This window comes from Primulina tabacum, chromosome 9, assembly GCF_025594145.1.
Source record: "Primulina tabacum isolate GXHZ01 chromosome 9, ASM2559414v2, whole genome shotgun sequence".
Taxonomy (NCBI): domain Eukaryota; kingdom Viridiplantae; phylum Streptophyta; class Magnoliopsida; order Lamiales; family Gesneriaceae; genus Primulina; species Primulina tabacum.
The window spans coordinates 632,289-651,967 of record NC_134558.1 but is presented as its reverse complement, the minus strand read 5'-3'; the positions used below and the strand labels follow the sequence as shown (position 1 = coordinate 651,967).

Sequence of the window (19,679 nt, the reverse complement as noted above, 5' to 3'; positions counted from 1 at the left end):
GAGTGGCAAAGCAAAATGAACTCTCCCTTGAGCATTATAATGAAGCAATGATCATGGAGTTAGAAGAACTAGATGAGCTGAGAATCCAAGCGTACAATGCTTTGCTATTACAGAAACAGAAAGTGGCGAGAATCTACAACAAAAGAGTTAACAAGAAAAGTTTCCATGAAGGAGAAATAGTGTGGAAGGCCATACTACCACTCGGAACAAAGGATAGGGAGCTGGGCAAATGGTCTCCCAACTGGGAGGGACCATTCAAGGTACATAAGGTGTTAGACGGAAATGCATATTGGCTATCAAGCTTAGATGGCCATCCACACAAAAGATGCATAAACGGCAAGTATCTCAAGCCGTATTTTCCAAGTATGAGGAAAGAAGTAGGAAAAGCTTGCGAGTGAAGCAAACACGAAGGCTAATATTCAATGGGAAGTTGGCCTTCGGGGCCACTTTTGTATATATTAGGTTCCCTATTTCAAGATGTCACGTGATGTAGGCCTTAGGGCCACTAAAATAAGTATCTGTTGTTTATGATTCAACAATTAAATTGATCGGAAAAGTAGGACAGTAAGTCATTTTCATTATTTTGAAGGCCCTTTGTTTCACTAGGGAGTCGGCCTTATGGCCACTTATTATATATGAATACGGTCAATATTTCCAATGTTTTGTGGCACGAGAAATCATGATGAAGTAGACCGTACCGCCATTATATGAATTGGTTGTTTGCATGTGCAGTGACAGACCAATGAAGTAGGCCTTGAGGCCACTTAGAATACGGCAAGAAAGAAACACACTGAGCGGGGAGTTGAGCTCACCAAGCGGACAACGAGTAATAAAGGAAGAACAGAAGAGAACAAGAGCGTTATGCGAACCCAAGAGGACCCAAAAGTTGACTTTGGAAGAAAAATAGGCTATCCAGCCATTTTTATACGGTTTTTAGCTGCATGTTGTGAGATTTTATTTGAAGTAGGCCTTGTGCCACCAATGTAGATATTTGTTGGTTATGATCAAATGAAGTTGGCCAGTAGGCCACTCTTAACATATTGGATTCATTTTGTTTCGCTGGGGAATCAATGGTGAAATAATCTCTAGTGGGGAATTTTAAGCCAACCTATGGTTTTGATTGAAGCTATTGAAGCGAGTTGGGTTAAGTGGATTAAGAACGAATAGAAACTCCTTCCCAATATCCAATACACAACATCACATACAAACCCACCTTCATTCCACATCCAGCACCCAACAACCACAACACCAAACCAGCAGTCAACAAATATAAAGCGGAGCCACCGCATGCAAGAACAACAAGTAAACGTGTATGCGGGAAAGAGGTCCAACTAAAGTGTGATGCATGCAAATGGCTGCTTGGGTAGGGGGAATGTGACCCAAGTGATGTGCAACACACAAAGAAAATATTAGAGTTACCTCTTGGCTGCCAATTCATGGTCATATGCACGTTCATTGAACAAGGGAGCTAGTGATCTAGCGGGGAGTTATGCCAACACATGTCTTGAATCAGTTGTTTGTCGGTGGGGTGCACAAAACCATCCAACTCCCCGCAGAAACTCGATACTAGCAAAGAAACAAAGGGCAGTGACATGTAAACATCTACAAGGAGCCAACATGGAAATGACATAGAGTAACATGACAGTGATCAATATTGTGGCAAAACAAGTCGTCATTCCCTCAAATTTCTCTAGGCGAGTCGAAGTGCCTCAAGGTTAATCATACAAGGCAGGAAGAAGAAACCAAATTGTATTGCATAAGATTCAAGAAAGGGGCAGTACATTTACCAATGGCCATAGAGGTTGGAGTCATGAGTAGGGGCAGACAGTGGTGACTCGTGCTTGAAGCTTGAGCGACGACCTCAGTTTGGTACCGGAGCGGAAGAACTATGACATAGATGTAAGAAGCATCGACACATACATGACACATGCATGTTGGTATCACAAGAAGACTTCATGATCAGAACAAGTTTGGGTCTTGCAAATGTTTATGTATTTTCATTGGTACAAATTCACAAACACCATTAGGGCGCAATGATGAGCAGAATGACTTCTTGGTTGGAACAACTAACGTAAGATGCATCAATTACCTGGTAGGGATTGACGGTACTGGTCATGGTCGACGGGGAGTTAAGCTTGGTGTTGCTTTCTACTCAGCTTACTTGGTTGCTGAGAAGGTTACTGTAACTACTAAACATTATGATGATTATCGGTATGTATGGGAGTCCCAAGCTAGTGGCTCATTCACTGTTACCAGATAGGCTCATCTGCGAAAACATGAGGAGATCTAAAAGAGGACCAACTGGAATACCTTGAGGAATGCAGGTTGAAGAGTTTGGTCAAGAAGAACTTTGAGTTTATTAGCCACCCAATCTCTCTTTGGGTGGAAATGACTACAGAAAAGTAGTTCTCTGAATGCAAGGATGAGGAAAGAAATGTTGAAGACAGAGAAATAAGAATAAAGCGGGTTGTAGAGTTTTTGAATCTGAAAGGGAGTTGGCTGTGAAAAATCCAAGAGATAATTGGGCTCGGTCCAAAGTTACAAGCCCATTTCACGGAAAAATGCTTACAATTAGGCTCGGTCCAAAATTACAAGCCCGCCTCAGAAAAAATGCTTACGGGCCGCTCCAAATAAATGAATTGAATTTGGCTACATACAAGCATTCTGGCCCACGGGCCAATGCTTGCGGGGGGCAATTGTTTGGGCTAAAAATTATTCAATTAATGAAGCCCAATTTAATTATGAAGCCCAATTTAATTATAGGCCCGTCAAATGTAGCGGACTAATTCCTATCGAGTCCAACCGGTCACAAATGGAAAAGATCATGGGGGAAGAGGGAGATTGTGGAAAGGCGGAAAAGATCGTGGAGCGTATAGGAGGAGATCATGGGGGAGTGGAAGAAACCACATCTCACAGTGAAGAAAAGAAGGGATCGGCAGAAAGACTCTAAAGACATAACACAACTCTACAACAAAAACTTGCAAAAATACTCTCTGCAAAAATTCAATCTTCAAGCGATAGTTTTTAAGATTTCTAGCATATTTCTAGCATTCTCTCGTTTTAGATTTCAACAACTTTATATTTATATGTTTATGTCTTGTAAATTCCTACGGTTTATTGAAAATATAAACAATGTCAGGCGTTTATTCCTCAAATTCCAATAGTTTCCTTCATTTTGGCGTTATAGTTGTTTTAGGAGATTAGAACCGACGGTCAAATTTAGAATTCACTTTCGTTTGTGTTTAGAAGTTAGATTTTTATCATTTTCACACAAATCGGTGCATTTTCGCACCTGGCACGCCCGCAACACCAAATATTGTGCAAACAATACTGATGAAAGAGAAAAACACATCTTTGGAGAAATTTAAGAGCACTCTAAAGGGCATACCATTGTTCTGTGAAAAGGGGTACATTCTTGGCCCATAACAAGTGGCCAATTCACAAAAATCAATTGGAGATGTTACGAAGTTGATTAAAATTGGGCTCATATACAAGCATTTTGGCTCAATGGGCCAATGCTTGTGGGGGGCAATTGTTTGGACTAAAAATAATTAATTATGTAAGCCCAATTTAATTACAAGCCCAATTTAATTATGAAGCCCAATTAAATTATATAAGCCCATAACGGATTAATTCTTATCGATTCAAACCGACCACAAAGCGTTGCAAATAGAGGAAGATCGTGGAATGGTGGGCGAAAAATCATGGGCTCATGGGGGAGTGGAGAGAAACGGCACAACAGGGAAGAAAAAGACATCGGCAAACACTGAAACAAAAACACAACTCAACTCAGCAAAAACTTGCAAAATACTCTCCAGAATTCTATTTTCAAGCGTCTTATTTCTGAAATATTTTTCATTCCATTTTCTAGCATTATAAGATATCTTCGTCTAGATTTCATCAGCTTTCTTTAATATATTGTTGTGTTTTGTAATTTCCTACTGATTTGTTGATACAAATTATGTCAGGTATTTATTTTCATCAAATTCCAATAGTTTTTCTTCGTTTTTGGCGTTATAGTTGTTTTAGGAGACTAGAACTGACGATCGAATTTAAAATTCACGTCGCTTGAATTTTTAGAAGTTAGATTTTTATCATTTTCACATAAATCGGTGCATTTTCGTACCTGGCACGCCCGCAAATCAAATATTGTGCAAACAGTATCATTAAAAAGTATAGATTAATTAATTATATATGCCAATATTTTTATAAATTGTACAGTGATTCATTCATCCTTTTTGAAAAATTAACCCAATTTAACTTTAAAATAACTAAAAATCCTGCAAATCCAGATTCTACGAAAGTCAATGAAAAGCTATATGTATGCAAGGGAGTCTATCACTAAAAAAAAAAAATCATTACATCTCCGGAACGACATATATTTATTCTCGAGCAAAATACTGCTAATGGAGAGAGTTTGGGTCGCGTTCTTCAAGCTTCATCTGTGTTGAGCCTTGTTCGAGTCCAATTCCAACCACTCCCCAAGAAAATTTCTGAATTGTGGGTTCGAAGCGATGGATGCTAAAGACATCTTGGGGTTGCCCAAGAGTGCATTGCCATCACAAGAAAAGAAGTCCAAGGCTCCCAGAGAATCTCAGAGAAAACCTGATGGCATTTCACGCGAGGTTTCTTTCGAATTTTCTTATCTATTTTTCTTCCAATACATGAATGTAATGTGTTTTCATATGTTGAATGGAATGCAATGCCGTAGGTTTACGCTCTTACAGGGGGGATGGCGCCTTTGATGCCCGCCGTTGATTTTAGTCAATTGAAACGAAAAGCGCAACCCGAAAACGAGAAGGTTCACGTGCTTTCTGTTCTAGATATAAGTTTCTTGGATTTCTTTTTATTTATATGCTTGGAGTTTTTTTCAGATCACATGGCAATGGCTTCCTTTTACGAATTCTGCTAGGAAAGACGACTTGCAGCTCTATCATTGGGTGTGTTTCACCTGATTTTAGGATTGACTTTCCGAATTTTACGACTTGCGAGATATCTCAACTATTTGCTGTTTATAGGTTAGAGTTGTGAATGGTGTCCCACCAACGGGTGATTATTCATTTTCAAAGTTTAATAAGGTACACCAAAACACTCTATCTTCCACGTGATAAACATCTCTCCACTGATAAATTTGGCCTCTGACTTGTGTTCCTATATTCATCAACTGACTTTTCTGAACTGTTGTATTGCAGTCGGTTGATGTAATAAAGTACACCGACGAGGAGTACGAGAAGTGCTTGACTGATCCTGTATGGATTTAGTTTTGACTTCTCATATTATACTGCAAAATATTTTGGTTTTTTAATTATGGACCAATGGCTGCTCTTTTGTATTTGGTTCAGATTTCAGATCAAAGAATCAATTTGTACAGAGTAATTTTGTTATCCCACCTCTTTTTACTTCAATTTTTGTAAATATCATAATAAATTTAAGCTATTATGAGAAACTACGCCGATTAGTATGGAAACTCGCTGATTATCTGTGGTTCCGATAGTATAGTTTCACTATTTGGATAAGAAAATGTTAAATGTAACATATGTAATATTGTTTAACATTATTAATATTTTTTGTAAGATCAACTGAAAAAGCTATCTCTACTATGTTAAAGAATAATACTCCCTCAAAGTTTTATTTTAAATGGATAAATTTTCAAATAAATTTTTGTTTAGAAATTAACTTCATTTCTGGAGATCCAAAGCAGTATACTGACTCGATTTGGGAGGTAGTAGTAACAAATAAATTATCAAAAACATTAAAGATATGTTATTTTATGTACACACTAAAGTGAGGCTTACACATTCTGTTTGAATCTCAGATTGAAAGGTAGGTGGTTTTGAATATTCAATTTAACTCATGCCCTGAACTATTTGGTGTTACTGAAAGAATGTGATTAAATATGATTGATCCTTGTGCTTTAGTTGTAATGAGGTGTGTTCAAAGTTAGCTTCTTGTTATCTTACTTTGTTTTGCATTAGGTATGGACAAAGGAAGAGACAGACCAATTATTTGATATGTGTCAGCGGTTCGATCTTCGCTTCATTGTGATAGCTGATAGGTTCCCTTCATCAAAAACTGTGGAGGAATTGAAGAATCGCTATTACAGTGGTATTTTACTGTTTTACATAATTGATATCACTGTTGGATTACCTGAAGTGAGCATATAAATATGGAGCAACTAATCGTTTTGTTTTTTAATCATGTGATCTTTAAGAAGTTTCTGATGCTTATCTTGCATTCTGTTTGTATAGTATCTCGAGCTATTATGATTGCTAGGGCTCCATCTCTAGGTGATGTTGCGGGACATCCTCTTGTTAAGGTCTCGTAGCTTTTCTTGTATCCCTGCACCCCTATTACAGAGTTACACTATCACTCTCTTGCTTTGTGTAAATGTATGATCATCAGGCATTTCTGTCATGGTCGCCTTGAAACATCTGCCTTTCCGATGATATAGGAACCATACAACAAGTCCCAAGAAATTGAGCGCAAGCGTGCATTGTCTTTGGTACTTTCTCACACAAAGCAGCAAGAGCGGAGAGATGTTGAGGTGACTCTTGGTTTTATATCTTGGTGACTCTTGGTTTTATATCTTGGTGACACAACAATGATCCTACAAGTATTTGTTTATCTTTTCCGAGTGCTTTCTCTCAACTTTTGGCATCTTTAGGTTCTTGCTGAAGCGAAGAGGATATCTGAGGCTCGAAAGACAATAAAGGTTAGACCCTCACCCCTTACCCCTTCGTTTACGGAATAATATCTAATTCACAAAAATTAAATATTACGGAGGTAGTAGGATTCCTGTAAGTTTTGCATAAAATCATCATTTGTTTAATTGATCCTCAGCCCTCTTAAATATTAATGTACTGAATGAGAATCAGCCAAAGAGCACTCCAGGCTCAGACCTACCAATTACTAGTCATTCAAATTGCCTGCCTTTACCATCCTTCATTTGTTATTTACTATACATAGGTGATTTCATTCTTGTTCTTCAGGCTTCCAGAGAGCCAGAATTGCCAGTTATTTCAGATACTGGACTGGTTGGTACTGATATGGCTACTGTTGATGCTGATAATGTTTCCCCTTCTATGGATCCCCAGTTTCCCCCTTCTATGGCCACAAATCCAGTGGCAGAAATTGCTTCAGTTATCTCTTCTCTTCGCATGGTAGGCTTGAATTAGATAACGTTTGTGATTCATCATCATCTTCCTGTTCTCTTTTTGGTGGCATTCATTTTTAGCTTCTTAAATTATTGATGCCTATCACCTTTCCTGCTCTATGTTTTGTGATCTAAAATTGTTGGAGGCCATAATCCACTCATGAACGATGGAATTCTTTTACTCTTTTTTCCATTTCTTTACATAGCACTGGACATCAGTTTTTGATACAAGAGGGTTAAACTGGTTGCTGATTAATGAATTATGCAGATGCGTGTCTACTTAAGATCATATGCACATGAGCAAATGGTGCAAGCTGCAAGTTCATCAGCAGGACTTAGGACTATTAAGCGGGTCGAGCAGACTTTGCAGGACCTTGGGGTTTGCTTTCTTCTTCCTGAACACTATCACATTTATATGCGCCTTTCTGTTATGGTTTGATGTTGTAAAAGTTTTAGGTAGTGGAAATGTAAAATCGACTTCTCTTTTTTTTTATTTGCTTACAACTTGGAAAGCATTCTGTAGAACAACTTATTTTAACTAATTAAAGGGCAAGATTTACGAGTTTTTGATTACTAAATGTTATGCATGAAGATCTATGATCAAAGAGCTTATTTAATATTTACACTCAAGGGGAAATGATATTTGAAAGATTCAAAGTCTATTTTTACATTTTAGACCCATTCAATTTTCTCTGTCTTAAAGTTGTCTGATATATATTATGGGCTTTGATTGTTCATTCTTTTACTTGAAAGTTGGAACGGTAATAAGGATTAATTTCTTAAAAATCATATATGTTGGTTAATTTTAATGGTTTCTGCTAACTGTATTTATTCCACTATATTGTTGAATCATCTGTCTGTTCCTTTCTAGGTGAATTTAAAACCTAGAGTTCCCACAAAGGCTGTATGCTCGGAGCATCTTGAACTAAGAAAGGAAATATTGAGTCTATTGAATCTTCAGAAACAGGTTGGTTTTCCCATTGCTTACTTGTATCTTTTGTGTTCTCTCAATTTTGTTTGCTTCACTTAAGCATATCATGTCTGATATGATATCAAATCTACCTTATATTACCATGGCATAGGATGTCTTTATTTTGGTGTGTTAGGACCTGTTTGTTATACTGAATGGAAAAAGGTACTTTGGAATGTAATGAGAATATGAATGAATATTCCATTCAAATGATTTATTAAAAAAATTTGATTGATTAAAAAAATTGACACATGAATGAAATGAAATTACAAATAATTTCTTAATTAAATATTGTAATAATTATTATTTAACAATTATTTTATTTTGTTATATATTTTTATATTATTATTATTATTAAATGGTCATCAAGTTATTATTTTAATTATTAATATTATGATCATTATTTTATATATATAAATGATATCGATTTGTTTGATAATATTATTATTTTGGTATTTTAATTTTTGTAACTACATATATATGTGTGTGTGTGTGTGTGTGTGTGTGTGTGTGTGTGTTGGCATTATTCCCTATTTCACAACCTTCATCTTTCCCAATTATCAGTTGCTATACAAGGAAGCAGAAGGATCATCATATCGTGATGGTGCATATGCTGAAACTCCTGGTACACCACCTAAGGTTGGAATTTAAACTTGTATGCTTTGTATATGTAATATACCGTTCCTTGTTACAACTTTACCATGTTCTGACAATGACCAAGCATGACGTAATGTTATAACATAAACAGCGTTCACAGCGAGCTACAGAGCTTGATCGGACCTTTACACCTGATCCTACAAGTTTTTTAGGTAATATTAACCTATATTGAACTTAAAAATGCCACCCCTTTTTCGTCTGTAACTCTTTACTTTTTGTGGTTTATGTTGCCTCATTGTTTTAATGATTCGGATTGGAACTTGATTGGATTTCAGGTGAAAGATTTGGCAAAGGGGATCAAAAGCGTAAGGTGCGCTTGTAATTGGTTTTTGTTTCTTTTCAACAAATCGATTGCAATTTGGTGATACTGGCATTTATTTATTTTATAATCTGAAGGGGAGTGGGAGATTAGCTGAAGCTCCATCATCACCTGCTCAATCCAAAAGGCCAAGGAAGTTCAAGGCCTCGGATTAATGAGATTATGCATCAGATATATTATGTGTGTGTGTGTGAGTCAATTCACTGGACCCTTGTCTATGTTTACCGAACTATCACTCAAATGTCAAGTGGAGAGCTGTTATATTTATATCTTTTCCCAATTAAGTGTTATATTTGGTCTTTGTTTGCAGGATGATGATTGGGGGCCAACAGCTGATGATATTTGGTGGGGAAGCGTAGTCTGATACTACCGGAAAGATGTAGAAAAATGCATTATATTTATTGCTATAATCATAAAAATGACACCGAATGTATGCATGAAACTATGTAATGAAATGAACATTGAGAATGTCTGGAAATCTCTCTTTGATGGCAGCTTGAATTCCAGAGCCAATGGTGGGGGGGCCGATATACTTGACGAGACAATCCCCACCGACAATGGATATTACTTGTACACTTCCCCCATAGTTGTTAATAGCCGGCCTCAAAATGTCCAGATGAGCGTTCACCGACTGCAAAGCAACCAAACTCGTCAATCAAACAACAAACTAGTTCAAAGCAATAAACAAACTGACATCAACGGTTGTCGCCTGGCCCTGGGATTCGTCTGCTTGGGAGATATCCTTGATGGCGTCCCCAAATTTTTCCTTGAGAACCCTTTCCACGCCCATTTTCATGGTGGTTGTTGAGCTAGGACAGCTTCCACACGCCCCTGTTCCATTTCTCCATCGTTATCAAACAGGTTATGATATATCGATTAAAAACCAAAAAAAAAAAAAAAGAAGAAGGTACCTTGAAGCTTGAGCGAGACTATGCCGTCATTAACCGATACGACGTCGATGTTACCACCGTCTGCGATGAGGTAGGGGCGGACATCATCGAGAACCTTGTCCACGTTTTGTGCGTTGAGCTCCAAGTGCTCGGCTGAGTACAATCCCGATTTAACAAGACGTCGCCTGAATCTGAGAGAGAGCGACGAGGATGATACTTGAATTCTGGAGTTTGGGGAAAAGGGTGGGATTATCTGAGAGAACAAGGACGCCATCGTCGTGGGTAAGATTTGGCTGATGATAGATATATATATATATATATATATATATATATATTCAAATCAGCGGTTTGAAAATGAATTAGGGTCGGCGATGATTTCCCCAATTTATTTGCCTGTCTCTAGCGTCTCCGTACTACATACATTTTTTTTATATCAATGATTAGTATTTCGATTTGTATTTAAAATTTGACACATTATTATAGAATAATAATATTCATTATTAAAATTGCAATTATATTGTCCGGGCTTAAAGTTGGAATTACAAAAACAAAATGGGATAATGACAAAATAATAATGATGGTCGTGACAACATATGTTGACTGTGATTCGGGAAAAAGTAGAGGATGATGTATTTATTTCTAACCAGTGAATACTCACACGCGTTGTGTGCGTAAAGTATTGAATTAGTATAATAAATTTAAAACATGAATGTATTGATTAATATATGTAGGTCGTGACTCATAGTTGCACCAAAAAAATGTATTGATATTTAAAACACGATAGTTTGTTGAAAATATCATAAGAAAAAAACAAAGGTTGAGAGATATCTTAATGAATCCCTACTTGGGAAATTAAATTAATAAGCAGTAAGGAATTAATATGGCAATGATTTGGATTAGATTTACAAAATGTTCAAATCATAAATACACGATTCATTATACATTAATGAAAAGGTTTCAAAGGACCGACCACCACCAAAGACGGCCATCGCAGGTTTCTACAGGTTAAATGGAATCGTTCCACTCCTGCTAGGGAGTGCGTCGATCTCTTAAACTTCCTGAATAAAACTATAAATTACATTACAACAAATAAGAGGATGAGGATTTTGTTTATACCAAACATTTCTCTTCGTACTATTTAAATATGATTTATGATATCTTTGTTGGATATGCCGGCTATTATAATAATATTTTCATTATTATAGATCTTATAATAAACAATTTAAATATCAATAAGGTTGTCGTAATAGGAGTAGGTCTTTTTGTGAGTCGATTTCACGAATCTTTATCTGTGAGACGGGTCAACGCTACCGATATTCACAATAAAAAGTAATACTCTTAGCATAAAAAGTAATACTTTTTCATGGATGACCCAAATAACAGACCCGTATCACAAAATACGACCTGTAAGACCGTCTCACATAAATTTTTACCTTTTTAATAGATATTAAATATAAATTTGCAGAAATAAATACTGTGACATATGTGTATTGATTGTGGAAGGTCGCGAAAACTTCTAGTTTTTCCACTATGTTTGAAAGCAAGCAAGGATGAATCATAATAGAATATCTTCCATATGTGACTATCAGATTCTCTAAAACATTACCTGCGAATATTCAAATCCGCGTATTTTCCCACAAATAATCTCATATTCGTGGACCAAATTTGTTATATCAGGTACCATTCTTTAAGTAATATAATATTCCATCTGTGGCTATTTTTCATGATATTTCATCCCTATTTCTTATAATTTATTGTTGATATATTATAATATGCTCTGTTGAGCCGACATTGAGAGACGAAAGCCAGTCAGGTATAGGGATGGCAGGGTTTTTTTTTATCCCCGTCCTATCCCCAAATTTCTTCCCCACCCCCGTACCTGTAGCAATCCCACTTTTTCGGTTTCGAAGATCCCTCGAACTCGAACCCATGGTATCAAATTCTCGTCCCCACCCTCATTTATGTTTCAAAAATATTAATGGGACGAGACGCGGACGGGGGAATCCCCAAACCCAAATTTATTATTATACTATTATTAATATTTTGAAAAAATAATATTATTATATTATTATTAATATTATTGTTAAACTAATCCACTATCAACGATTTTGAATGCACAGATCAGCTCCTCTACTTGTTGTGTACTGCTACTACACAAGTGACCGAGACCAGTTTCCTTTGAATTCACTATGACTTGTATGTATGGCACATTGAATGCACACACACATCCTGAGGTAATGATTATGTGACAACAAACAAATCAAAAACAAAGTCACAACACATTTACGTGCTTCAGCCAATGTGGCTTACGTCCACGGGAGAGCAACGATCTCTATCAATAATCCAAGAGAATAGTCAATTACAAATACATGCCAAAGAAAGGAATTAGAAACCAGATTTCACCCTTCAATCTGTCTTCTAGTCCTCACTTCTTAATTCTTCCTGTGATTTTCCTATTTCTTGCTTCTGTATTCTTGAGAGAGTTCTTGGAGATTCTTCGAAAGGTTTTCTTATTTCCTCCTGCCGCTGCACTCCTTAAGCATGCCTAGAGGACCAGTCACCAGAAGCTTCTTTTCCAACTGCCACACAACGGTTTCTCTTTAACTTGTGAGTTTCTCCCCATCAACCTCCAATCGGTGATAACCTCTCACATTTGTTATGGCCAATAACTAGTGCTTAACTACTCCTCACTATCCCCGTTGACTAGCCAGCTTGGAAGACACGTAATCAACAATTCTCCACTTTGTCTTCAAGATGGCTGCTATCCATCCCTTTCTGCTATGTTAACTACATTCCACAGCTTGCACCAAGTCAAGGCAATGCTTGAACTTGGCCTGTGTTAATGCCTTTGTTAACATGTCTGCTGGATTCTCTTCAGTGGAGATTTTTTCCACTTTCACCTCTCCTTTTGAGATGATGTCTCTAACAAAATGTAGTTTTACATCTATACGCTTTGACCTCTCATGATACACTTGATGTTTAGTCAAGTTTATGGCACTTTGGTTGTCACAATACACTACAACCTACTCTTGTGTTATCCCAAACTCCGTTGTTATTCCCTTAAATCATAAGGCTTCCTTGATAGCTTCTCTCAGCCATGTATTCAGCTTTCATTATAAAATCCTTTATAAGCCGTTCAACACATTGAACTATTTTACTTCTCAACGGGATCTAGAAAAATAGCACTTGTGTGACCCCCAATGAATCAATGATACAACTAGCCGTGGGTTCACATCTCAATGTGATTCGGGACTAAACATGTCCTTATATGAGCATACCTCAGTCGCTTCATTCTTACTTATCAACTCCTTGATAATAAGAATGTCAGAACTCAAGTCCGATAGTACCCAACCAATCATGTTAAACGCCTAGCAGCATCGCTTACATGATTCCCTAGGTATAAAATGATAGTGCCTGCAAGAAACATTCTATTATGGTTAGCGTACAGTACAGTCCTTTCAACTCATATATCCCGACTGATTCGACAACTATTGGTATATCGAGAGCTGTCAAAGAATCGATACTATGTGTAATGTCGTAGTTGCATCGATGGTGTAATCTATGAAACCCCTTTCATAATTACCACCATATTCTGATCAGAGATTTCATACTACATATACATGTGATGACATAGGATATCCATACCCGAAGGTAAACGGTGAATCCCCGACTACAATGCATCGACTCATATATGTTTGGACAAAACACCCAACCTTGCCACCTGATGACCCCATAAGAGTCGGTAAACAAGTCAAAGTGTAATGCTAGCACATAGAGTCTCAATTTTTTCCCGGGTCATAAGGACTAATGGTGTACAACCATAAACTAGCACGTTTCCAATTGATGAGTGAGAACCACTTGGAAAGTCCTATATGGAGGGTTGTTCAATGCATTCTACCAAGAGCATATATCTGCATGCTCGGACATCACAATGTCCTCTACCAATGAAACATGGTACTCACATCGCAGATACTAGTCTCAAACTCGAGCGGCCTATATCCTTCTTAGCGGCGGCTGAATCGACTAGGAACTGTATAGAATATACAGTATTCCAAATATGAGTTTCATGATACTCATCATATGAGCATCTCATATTCTTTCTACTATTTATATATTCAAGGACTTTATCTATGCATCTAGCATGAGTATACAGATAAAGATGTGCCAAAACAATAATTTCAAATATTATTAAAATAAAGATTGTTTATACATAGAGTTTAATTGTGAACACTCGGCCAACACTTGGCTCGACGGGCACCTAATCTAACAATCTCTCACTTGCACTAGAGCCAACTATCCATATGCTTCAAACCCATCGATTTGCGATGCTTCTCGAATAATGGTACAGGTAAAGGCTTAGTTAGTGGATCAGCAACATTATCTGCGGAGCTGACTTTGTCAATCGACACTTCTCCTCTTTCCACAATCTCTCGGAGGATGTGGTACTTTCTCAATACGTGTTTGGATTTCTGCTGAGACATTGGATCCTTTGCTTGAGCTATTGCTCCCGTGTTGTCACAAAATACCGGGACAGGAGCAACTCCATTAGGAATGACGCCCAACTCTTGGACGAAATTCTTTATCCAAACAGCCTCCTTTGCTGCATCTGATGCAGCAATGTATTCGGCATCAGTGGTGGAATCCACAGTACTGTCTTGCTTGGAACTCTTCCAAGAGACAGCAGCACCATTGAGCATGAATACGAACCCAGAGGTTGAGTTCGAGTTATCGATATCGCTTTGGAAGCTAGAGTCGGTATAACATTCCAATTTCAGTTTTCCACCCCCATAGACCAAAAACAACTTATTGGTCCTTCTCAAATACTTGAGGATGTCTTTCACAGCTTTCCAGTGTGGAAGACCATGGTTCGATTGATATTTACTTACTACACTTAGTGCAAAAACCATGTCAGGACGTGTAGATATCATCTCATACATGATGCTACCAATCGCAGATGCATATGGAATGCGTGTCATCGCCGCTATCTCTGCATCATTCTTGGGAGACATAGACTTGGATAGGAACACACCATGACACATTAGTAGATGTCCTCTCTTGGACTCATCCATCGAGAACCGTTTCATGATGGTATCAATTTATGTGGACTGGGTGAGACCAAGCAATCTTCTTGATCTATCTCTATAGATCTGTATTCCCAATACAAAAGATGCTTCACCCAAGTCCTGCATTGAGAACTTACTCGCTAACCATATTTTAGTTGATTGCAACATCCCTACATCATTCCCAATGAGTAGAATGTCATCAACATAAAGCACCAGAAATGTCACAGCACTCCCACTGACCTTCTTATACACACAGGGTTCCTCAGGATTCTTAGTAAAACCAAACTCTTTGATTGTACTATCGAATCTAAGGTTCCGACTCCTAGATGCCTACTTTAGACCATCAATAGATCTATGAAGTTTGCATACCATATGCTCACTTCCGATAGATGTAAACCCTTCAGGTTGAGACATGTAAATCTCTTCCTTAATCTCCCCATTAAGAAAGGCTGTCTTGACATCCATCTGCCATATCTCATAGTCATACCATGCAGTTATGGCCAGCAATCCTTATAGACTTGAACATTGCAACTGGAGAAAAGGTTTCCTCAAAGTCAACTCATTGTCTTTGAGTATATCCTTTTGCCACCAATCGCGCCTTCAAGGTCAATACCTTCCCATCCGCCCCAAGTTTCCTCTTGTAAATCCATTTAAACCCTATGGGAATAGTTCCCTTAGGTGGATCCACAAGGTTCCACACTTGGTTCGAATGCATGGAATTCATCTCAGATTCCATTGCTTCAAGCCACTTAGATGAATCGGCATCAGATAACGCTTCCTTGAAGGTCCTTGGATTGCATCCATGGTTAGGCTCATCATGCCCTCTTCAAGAAGCAGATCATACCTCATAGGTGGTCTCGAGACTCTCTCGGATCTTCTAGGAGCTTGTATCTCCTCTCTTGGCTCTTCGGGTGTGGGTTCTTCAATTGTGGGTGTCTCTCAAACCTCTTCGAGTTCTATCATCTTCCCTTTTCTATCCAATAGAAATTCTTTTTTCCAAAAAAGTTGCATTCCTAGAAACAAATACCTATGTTTTTTAGGGATGATAGAAATTGTATCCAACTGAATTCCTTGGATATCCCACAAAGTAACATAAAATGGATCGACTATCCAATTTATCTTCCACTGCTTGCTTCACATAAGAAGGACATCCTCATATTCTAAGATAAGAATATTTGGGAGGCTTACCCATCCATATCTCATATGGCGTCTTATCAACTGCCTTTGAATGGACATTATTCAACAACAGTGCCGCGGTCTCAAGCGTATATCCCCAAAAGGATGGCGGCAACTCTGTGAACCCCATCATAGACCGAAACATGTTCATCAAAGTCCGGTTACGACGCTCTGAAACATAATTCAATTGTGGTATAGCAGGCGGAGTCCACTGTGAGAGAATCACATTCTCCCTAAGATACTCTTGGAACTCGGCACTCAAGTACTCACCACCTCGATCTGATCGAAGTGACTTGATGTTTCGTCCCAACTGTTTATCTACTTCACTTCTGAATTCTTTGAACCTTTCAAAGGCTTCAGACTTGTATTTCATCAAATACACATACCCGATAAAGGTGATGAAGTAGGTATGTCCATGCTTAGTGGTGATGCTAAGCGGACCGCACACATCGGTCTGGATCAAATCCAATAACCCTTTGGCTCGCTCCACATGGCTCTTAAAGGGAATTTTGGTAATCTTTTCTTTTAGACAAGATTCACAAGTTGGGAGAGAATTAATATCAGACATATCAAACATGCCCACTCCCACTAGCCTGTCCATCCTTCTTAGGGAAATATGTCCTAATCGAGCATGCCATAATTTTGCCAAATTTAGAGTATCTTGTTTTTGCTTGTTTGTTGTTGTTATTGTTTGGACATTTTTTAGTGGAATATCTTTCAATTTTAAGATATAGAGATCGTTTTCATGTTCTCCAGTACCAATCAAACATTCATTCTTGTAAATGTTGCAAACACCTTTGCTAAATAAACAAGAATATCCATCTTTATCAAGCATAGAAATGGAAACAATGTTTTTCAACAAATTCGGTGCAAACAAAACATCTCTTAAAATCAACTTAAAATCATTGTTCAAAAGCAAGTAAACATCTCCTACGGTCTTGGCAGCAACTCTTGCTCCATTGCCCATCCTTAAGAAGATCTCACCTTCCCTAAGTCTCCTACTTCTTCCCATCACCTGCAAATCATTACAGAGATGTGAGCCACAGCCGTTATCCAATATCCAAGAAGTAGAGTTAATTGAAATGTTTACTTCAATATAGAACATACCGTTTCCAGAACTCTTCTGGGCAAGATATTCTCTGCAGTTACGCCTCCAATGTCCAGGCTTTTTGCAGTGATGACAAATATCAGCAGTCTTTTCAGCCTTTACTGGTGTAGCTGCCACATAGGGACTCGGAGCTTGCCTCTTCAAGGGCACGTTCTTCTTGGGACGTTGGAAAGAACGCTTCTTTCCCTTCCCATGCGAACCAGTCTTCGCACTAGATGAAGAGAACCCACATAAATAACCGGCTTCTCTTTCTTGATGGTGGACTCAAAGGTCACAAGCATGTTCACCAACTCCTCAAGGGTAGGCTCCAGCTTGTTCATATTGAAATTCCCCACAAAAAGATCAAATGAGCTAGGCAGCGATAAGAGCAACACGTCGGTGGTCAACTCCGAAGGCAACGTAAGATCCATGCCAACGAGCTTATCCACGAGCCCAATCATCTTTATGCCATGCTCATGGACGGAAGCCCCATTTCGCATGCGTAAAGTGATTAGCTCCTTGACGGTAGCATGCCTAAGAGGCCGTGTTTGCTCACCAAAGAGCTCCTTGAGATGCAAATGAATGTCAACAGCACGCTTTGCATCCTCAAAACGCCTCTGCAACTCATCATTCATAGAAGCATGCATGTAACACTTAGCTCGCAAGTCATGGTCACATCAATCCTTGTAAGTCTGCAATTCCTCAGGAGTGCAGTTAGTCGGAGCCTCAACAGGGGGAGACTCAGTAAGTGTACATGATATCCTTTTTGAATTCAAGACGATTTTCAGATTTCTTAGCCAATTGAGGTAATTAGGCCCGGTTAATACGTGTTTGTCGAGTATTGCAGATAGCGGATTGCGAATCGAAGACATTGTCAAAAAAGTACTGAAAAGTAAAACAGATAAATGTTAATGACTATTTTAAAAATATTTAATAAGATATAAAGTATGGACTTTTACTTTATAAATTTTCGCTCCCACTGTTTTGACATTTTTCACTACCCTCTAGTGAAAACGGAAAACTCCTTTTCTCAGTAGGTACGTAAGGTCCAATTAGCGAATCATGATCCCGAATAATATCAGCCAATCACAATTCCTAATAGGTAGTTTCCAATTGCATCACCATGCAACCCTCTACGTAAACTTTTGTCTCACGTTTGATTAGGACCCAATAATATGATGTCGTTTATCTTTACGTGTCAAGCCTTACCGATCGATGTTGAACCTTAATGGACGGTCGCCATGATTTTCCTCAATAATATGATCCGAAATCATGGGAGTTCCACGTAGTTAACATTACCATGTCAATGGATGTCACAGATTTCCGGGGTCCAGGGTCCCCCCAATAATATGAGCCGAGCCCCGAACATGGGTAGCATTCATCATGCACCAATTGTCGATGGAAGACAAGGAAATTATAAACAATTTTATAATTCCCCTTTTCGGGCTTGATTTTAATTTTGAATCTTATTCAAAATGAGGGTTTTTAATTTTGAAAGGTCTTATCATTAATTTTATTTAAAAGCTCGCCATGTTTGATCGTATGTTTGCCGGATTCATGCAATTTTGTTATTAGCATAATGATACCGCACATACTCATTATTTATAACAGATCATGCATATATTATAAACAGTAAACTAAACAAAGATGATCAATCGTCCAAAAACTAATGGCCCGTGTGAGCTAAACATTGGCCTAGGTCCAATCCTAGGGAAATGCATGGGATGCAAATGCAACTTTTGCATAAGCCTCCAATAATTACATGTCTTCAATCTTCATAATCATCAAGGCCACCATCTTCCAATCTTGATCTTCCACTATACTAATATTTACAAATAAATATCCATGGCAAATAGGGATAAATCTCATGGGGTGGGAACGGGCCATAAACCAAGCCCACTTTTAAATTGATAATTATAACAATCATTCAACACAAAATATCCTAGCATACACCTACAAATTGGGCTTGGGCTTTTGATCATCCTTCATGCATAATATCACATATCATACATCATCAATTAATTATAACAATAATCAATTGATCCAATATTATATATCTTGATCCAATCACTAACCGCCACGATTATAAACTAAATTAACAAAGTATACAAACTCCTTTGTCTATTTTCTAATTAATTTATTTATAACCGAATTTCTTGTAAATCACAATTTACTATGATAATTAAAGTCCAATTTCAATTATTTATTTCATGAGAAATATGTACAATTTTTGTAATTTAAACTTAAGGGCCCAAAAAATCATTTTTCAGCAAAAACATTTTGGACCATTTAAATTCACAAATTGTGTTAGCCATCTAATGACCCAACAAATTCAAGGCCCATGACACTTTGATATTCCAAAAC

At 37.8% G+C, this 19,679-nt stretch overlaps 2 protein-coding genes across 3 annotated transcripts; one reads left to right on the top strand and one right to left on the bottom strand.

The window, feature by feature from the left end:
* The first annotated feature begins 4,344 nt into the window (after positions 1 to 4,344).
* LOC142556506 (SWR1-complex protein 4-like) lies at positions 4,345 to 9,567 on the top strand. Of its 2 annotated transcripts, XM_075667959.1 has the most exons (18): positions 4,345 to 4,625; positions 4,712 to 4,801; positions 4,875 to 4,940; positions 5,019 to 5,078; positions 5,193 to 5,249; positions 5,343 to 5,372; positions 5,976 to 6,105; positions 6,249 to 6,316; positions 6,452 to 6,544; positions 6,665 to 6,712; positions 6,990 to 7,160; positions 7,422 to 7,532; positions 8,025 to 8,120; positions 8,688 to 8,762; positions 8,872 to 8,932; positions 9,056 to 9,090; positions 9,177 to 9,283; positions 9,410 to 9,567. In XM_075667959.1, the coding sequence occupies exons 1-17, from the start codon at positions 4,515 to 4,517 to the stop codon at positions 9,252 to 9,254; spliced, it is 1,380 nt and encodes a 459-aa protein (XP_075524074.1). In that variant the 5' UTR covers positions 4,345 to 4,514; the 3' UTR covers positions 9,255 to 9,283; positions 9,410 to 9,567. The 2 variants fall into 2 exon arrangements, with proteins under 2 accessions (XP_075524074.1, XP_075524075.1); XM_075667960.1 differs by lacking the exon at positions 5,343 to 5,372 and having other exon boundaries at positions 4,346 to 4,625.
* On the bottom strand, positions 9,480 to 10,330 carry LOC142556507 (nifU-like protein 1, chloroplastic). The gene is made up of 3 exons (XM_075667961.1): positions 10,011 to 10,330; positions 9,794 to 9,930; positions 9,480 to 9,730 (listed from the first exon to the last, which is right to left on the bottom strand). The coding sequence occupies exons 1-3, from the start codon at positions 10,261 to 10,263 to the stop codon at positions 9,542 to 9,544; spliced, it is 579 nt and encodes a 192-aa protein (XP_075524076.1). The 5' UTR covers positions 10,264 to 10,330; the 3' UTR covers positions 9,480 to 9,541.
* Positions 10,331 to 19,679: the final 9,349 nt, after the last annotated feature.

Bases quoted from the DNA above. Each gene is read 5' to 3' on its own strand.
- LOC142556506 (XM_075667959.1), top strand. From the start codon at position 4,515: ATGGATGCTAAAGACATCTTGGGGTTGCCCAAGAGTGCATTGCCATCA. The intron at 7,533-8,024 runs GTTTGCTTTCTT...GTTCCTTTCTAG, and splicing joins AGACTTTGCAGGACCTTGGG to GTGAATTTAAAACCTAGAGT. The intron at 8,763-8,871 runs GTTGGAATTTAA...TAACATAAACAG, and splicing joins CTCCTGGTACACCACCTAAG to CGTTCACAGCGAGCTACAGA.
- LOC142556507 (XM_075667961.1), bottom strand. From the start codon at position 10,263: ATGGCGTCCTTGTTCTCTCAGATAATCCCACCCTTTTCCCCAAACTCC. The intron at 9,931-10,010 runs GTACCTTCTTCT...GAAATGGAACAG, and splicing joins AGTCTCGCTCAAGCTTCAAG to GGGCGTGTGGAAGCTGTCCT. The intron at 9,731-9,793 runs GTCAGTTTGTTT...GTTGCTTTGCAG, and splicing joins GCCAGGCGACAACCGTTGAT to TCGGTGAACGCTCATCTGGA.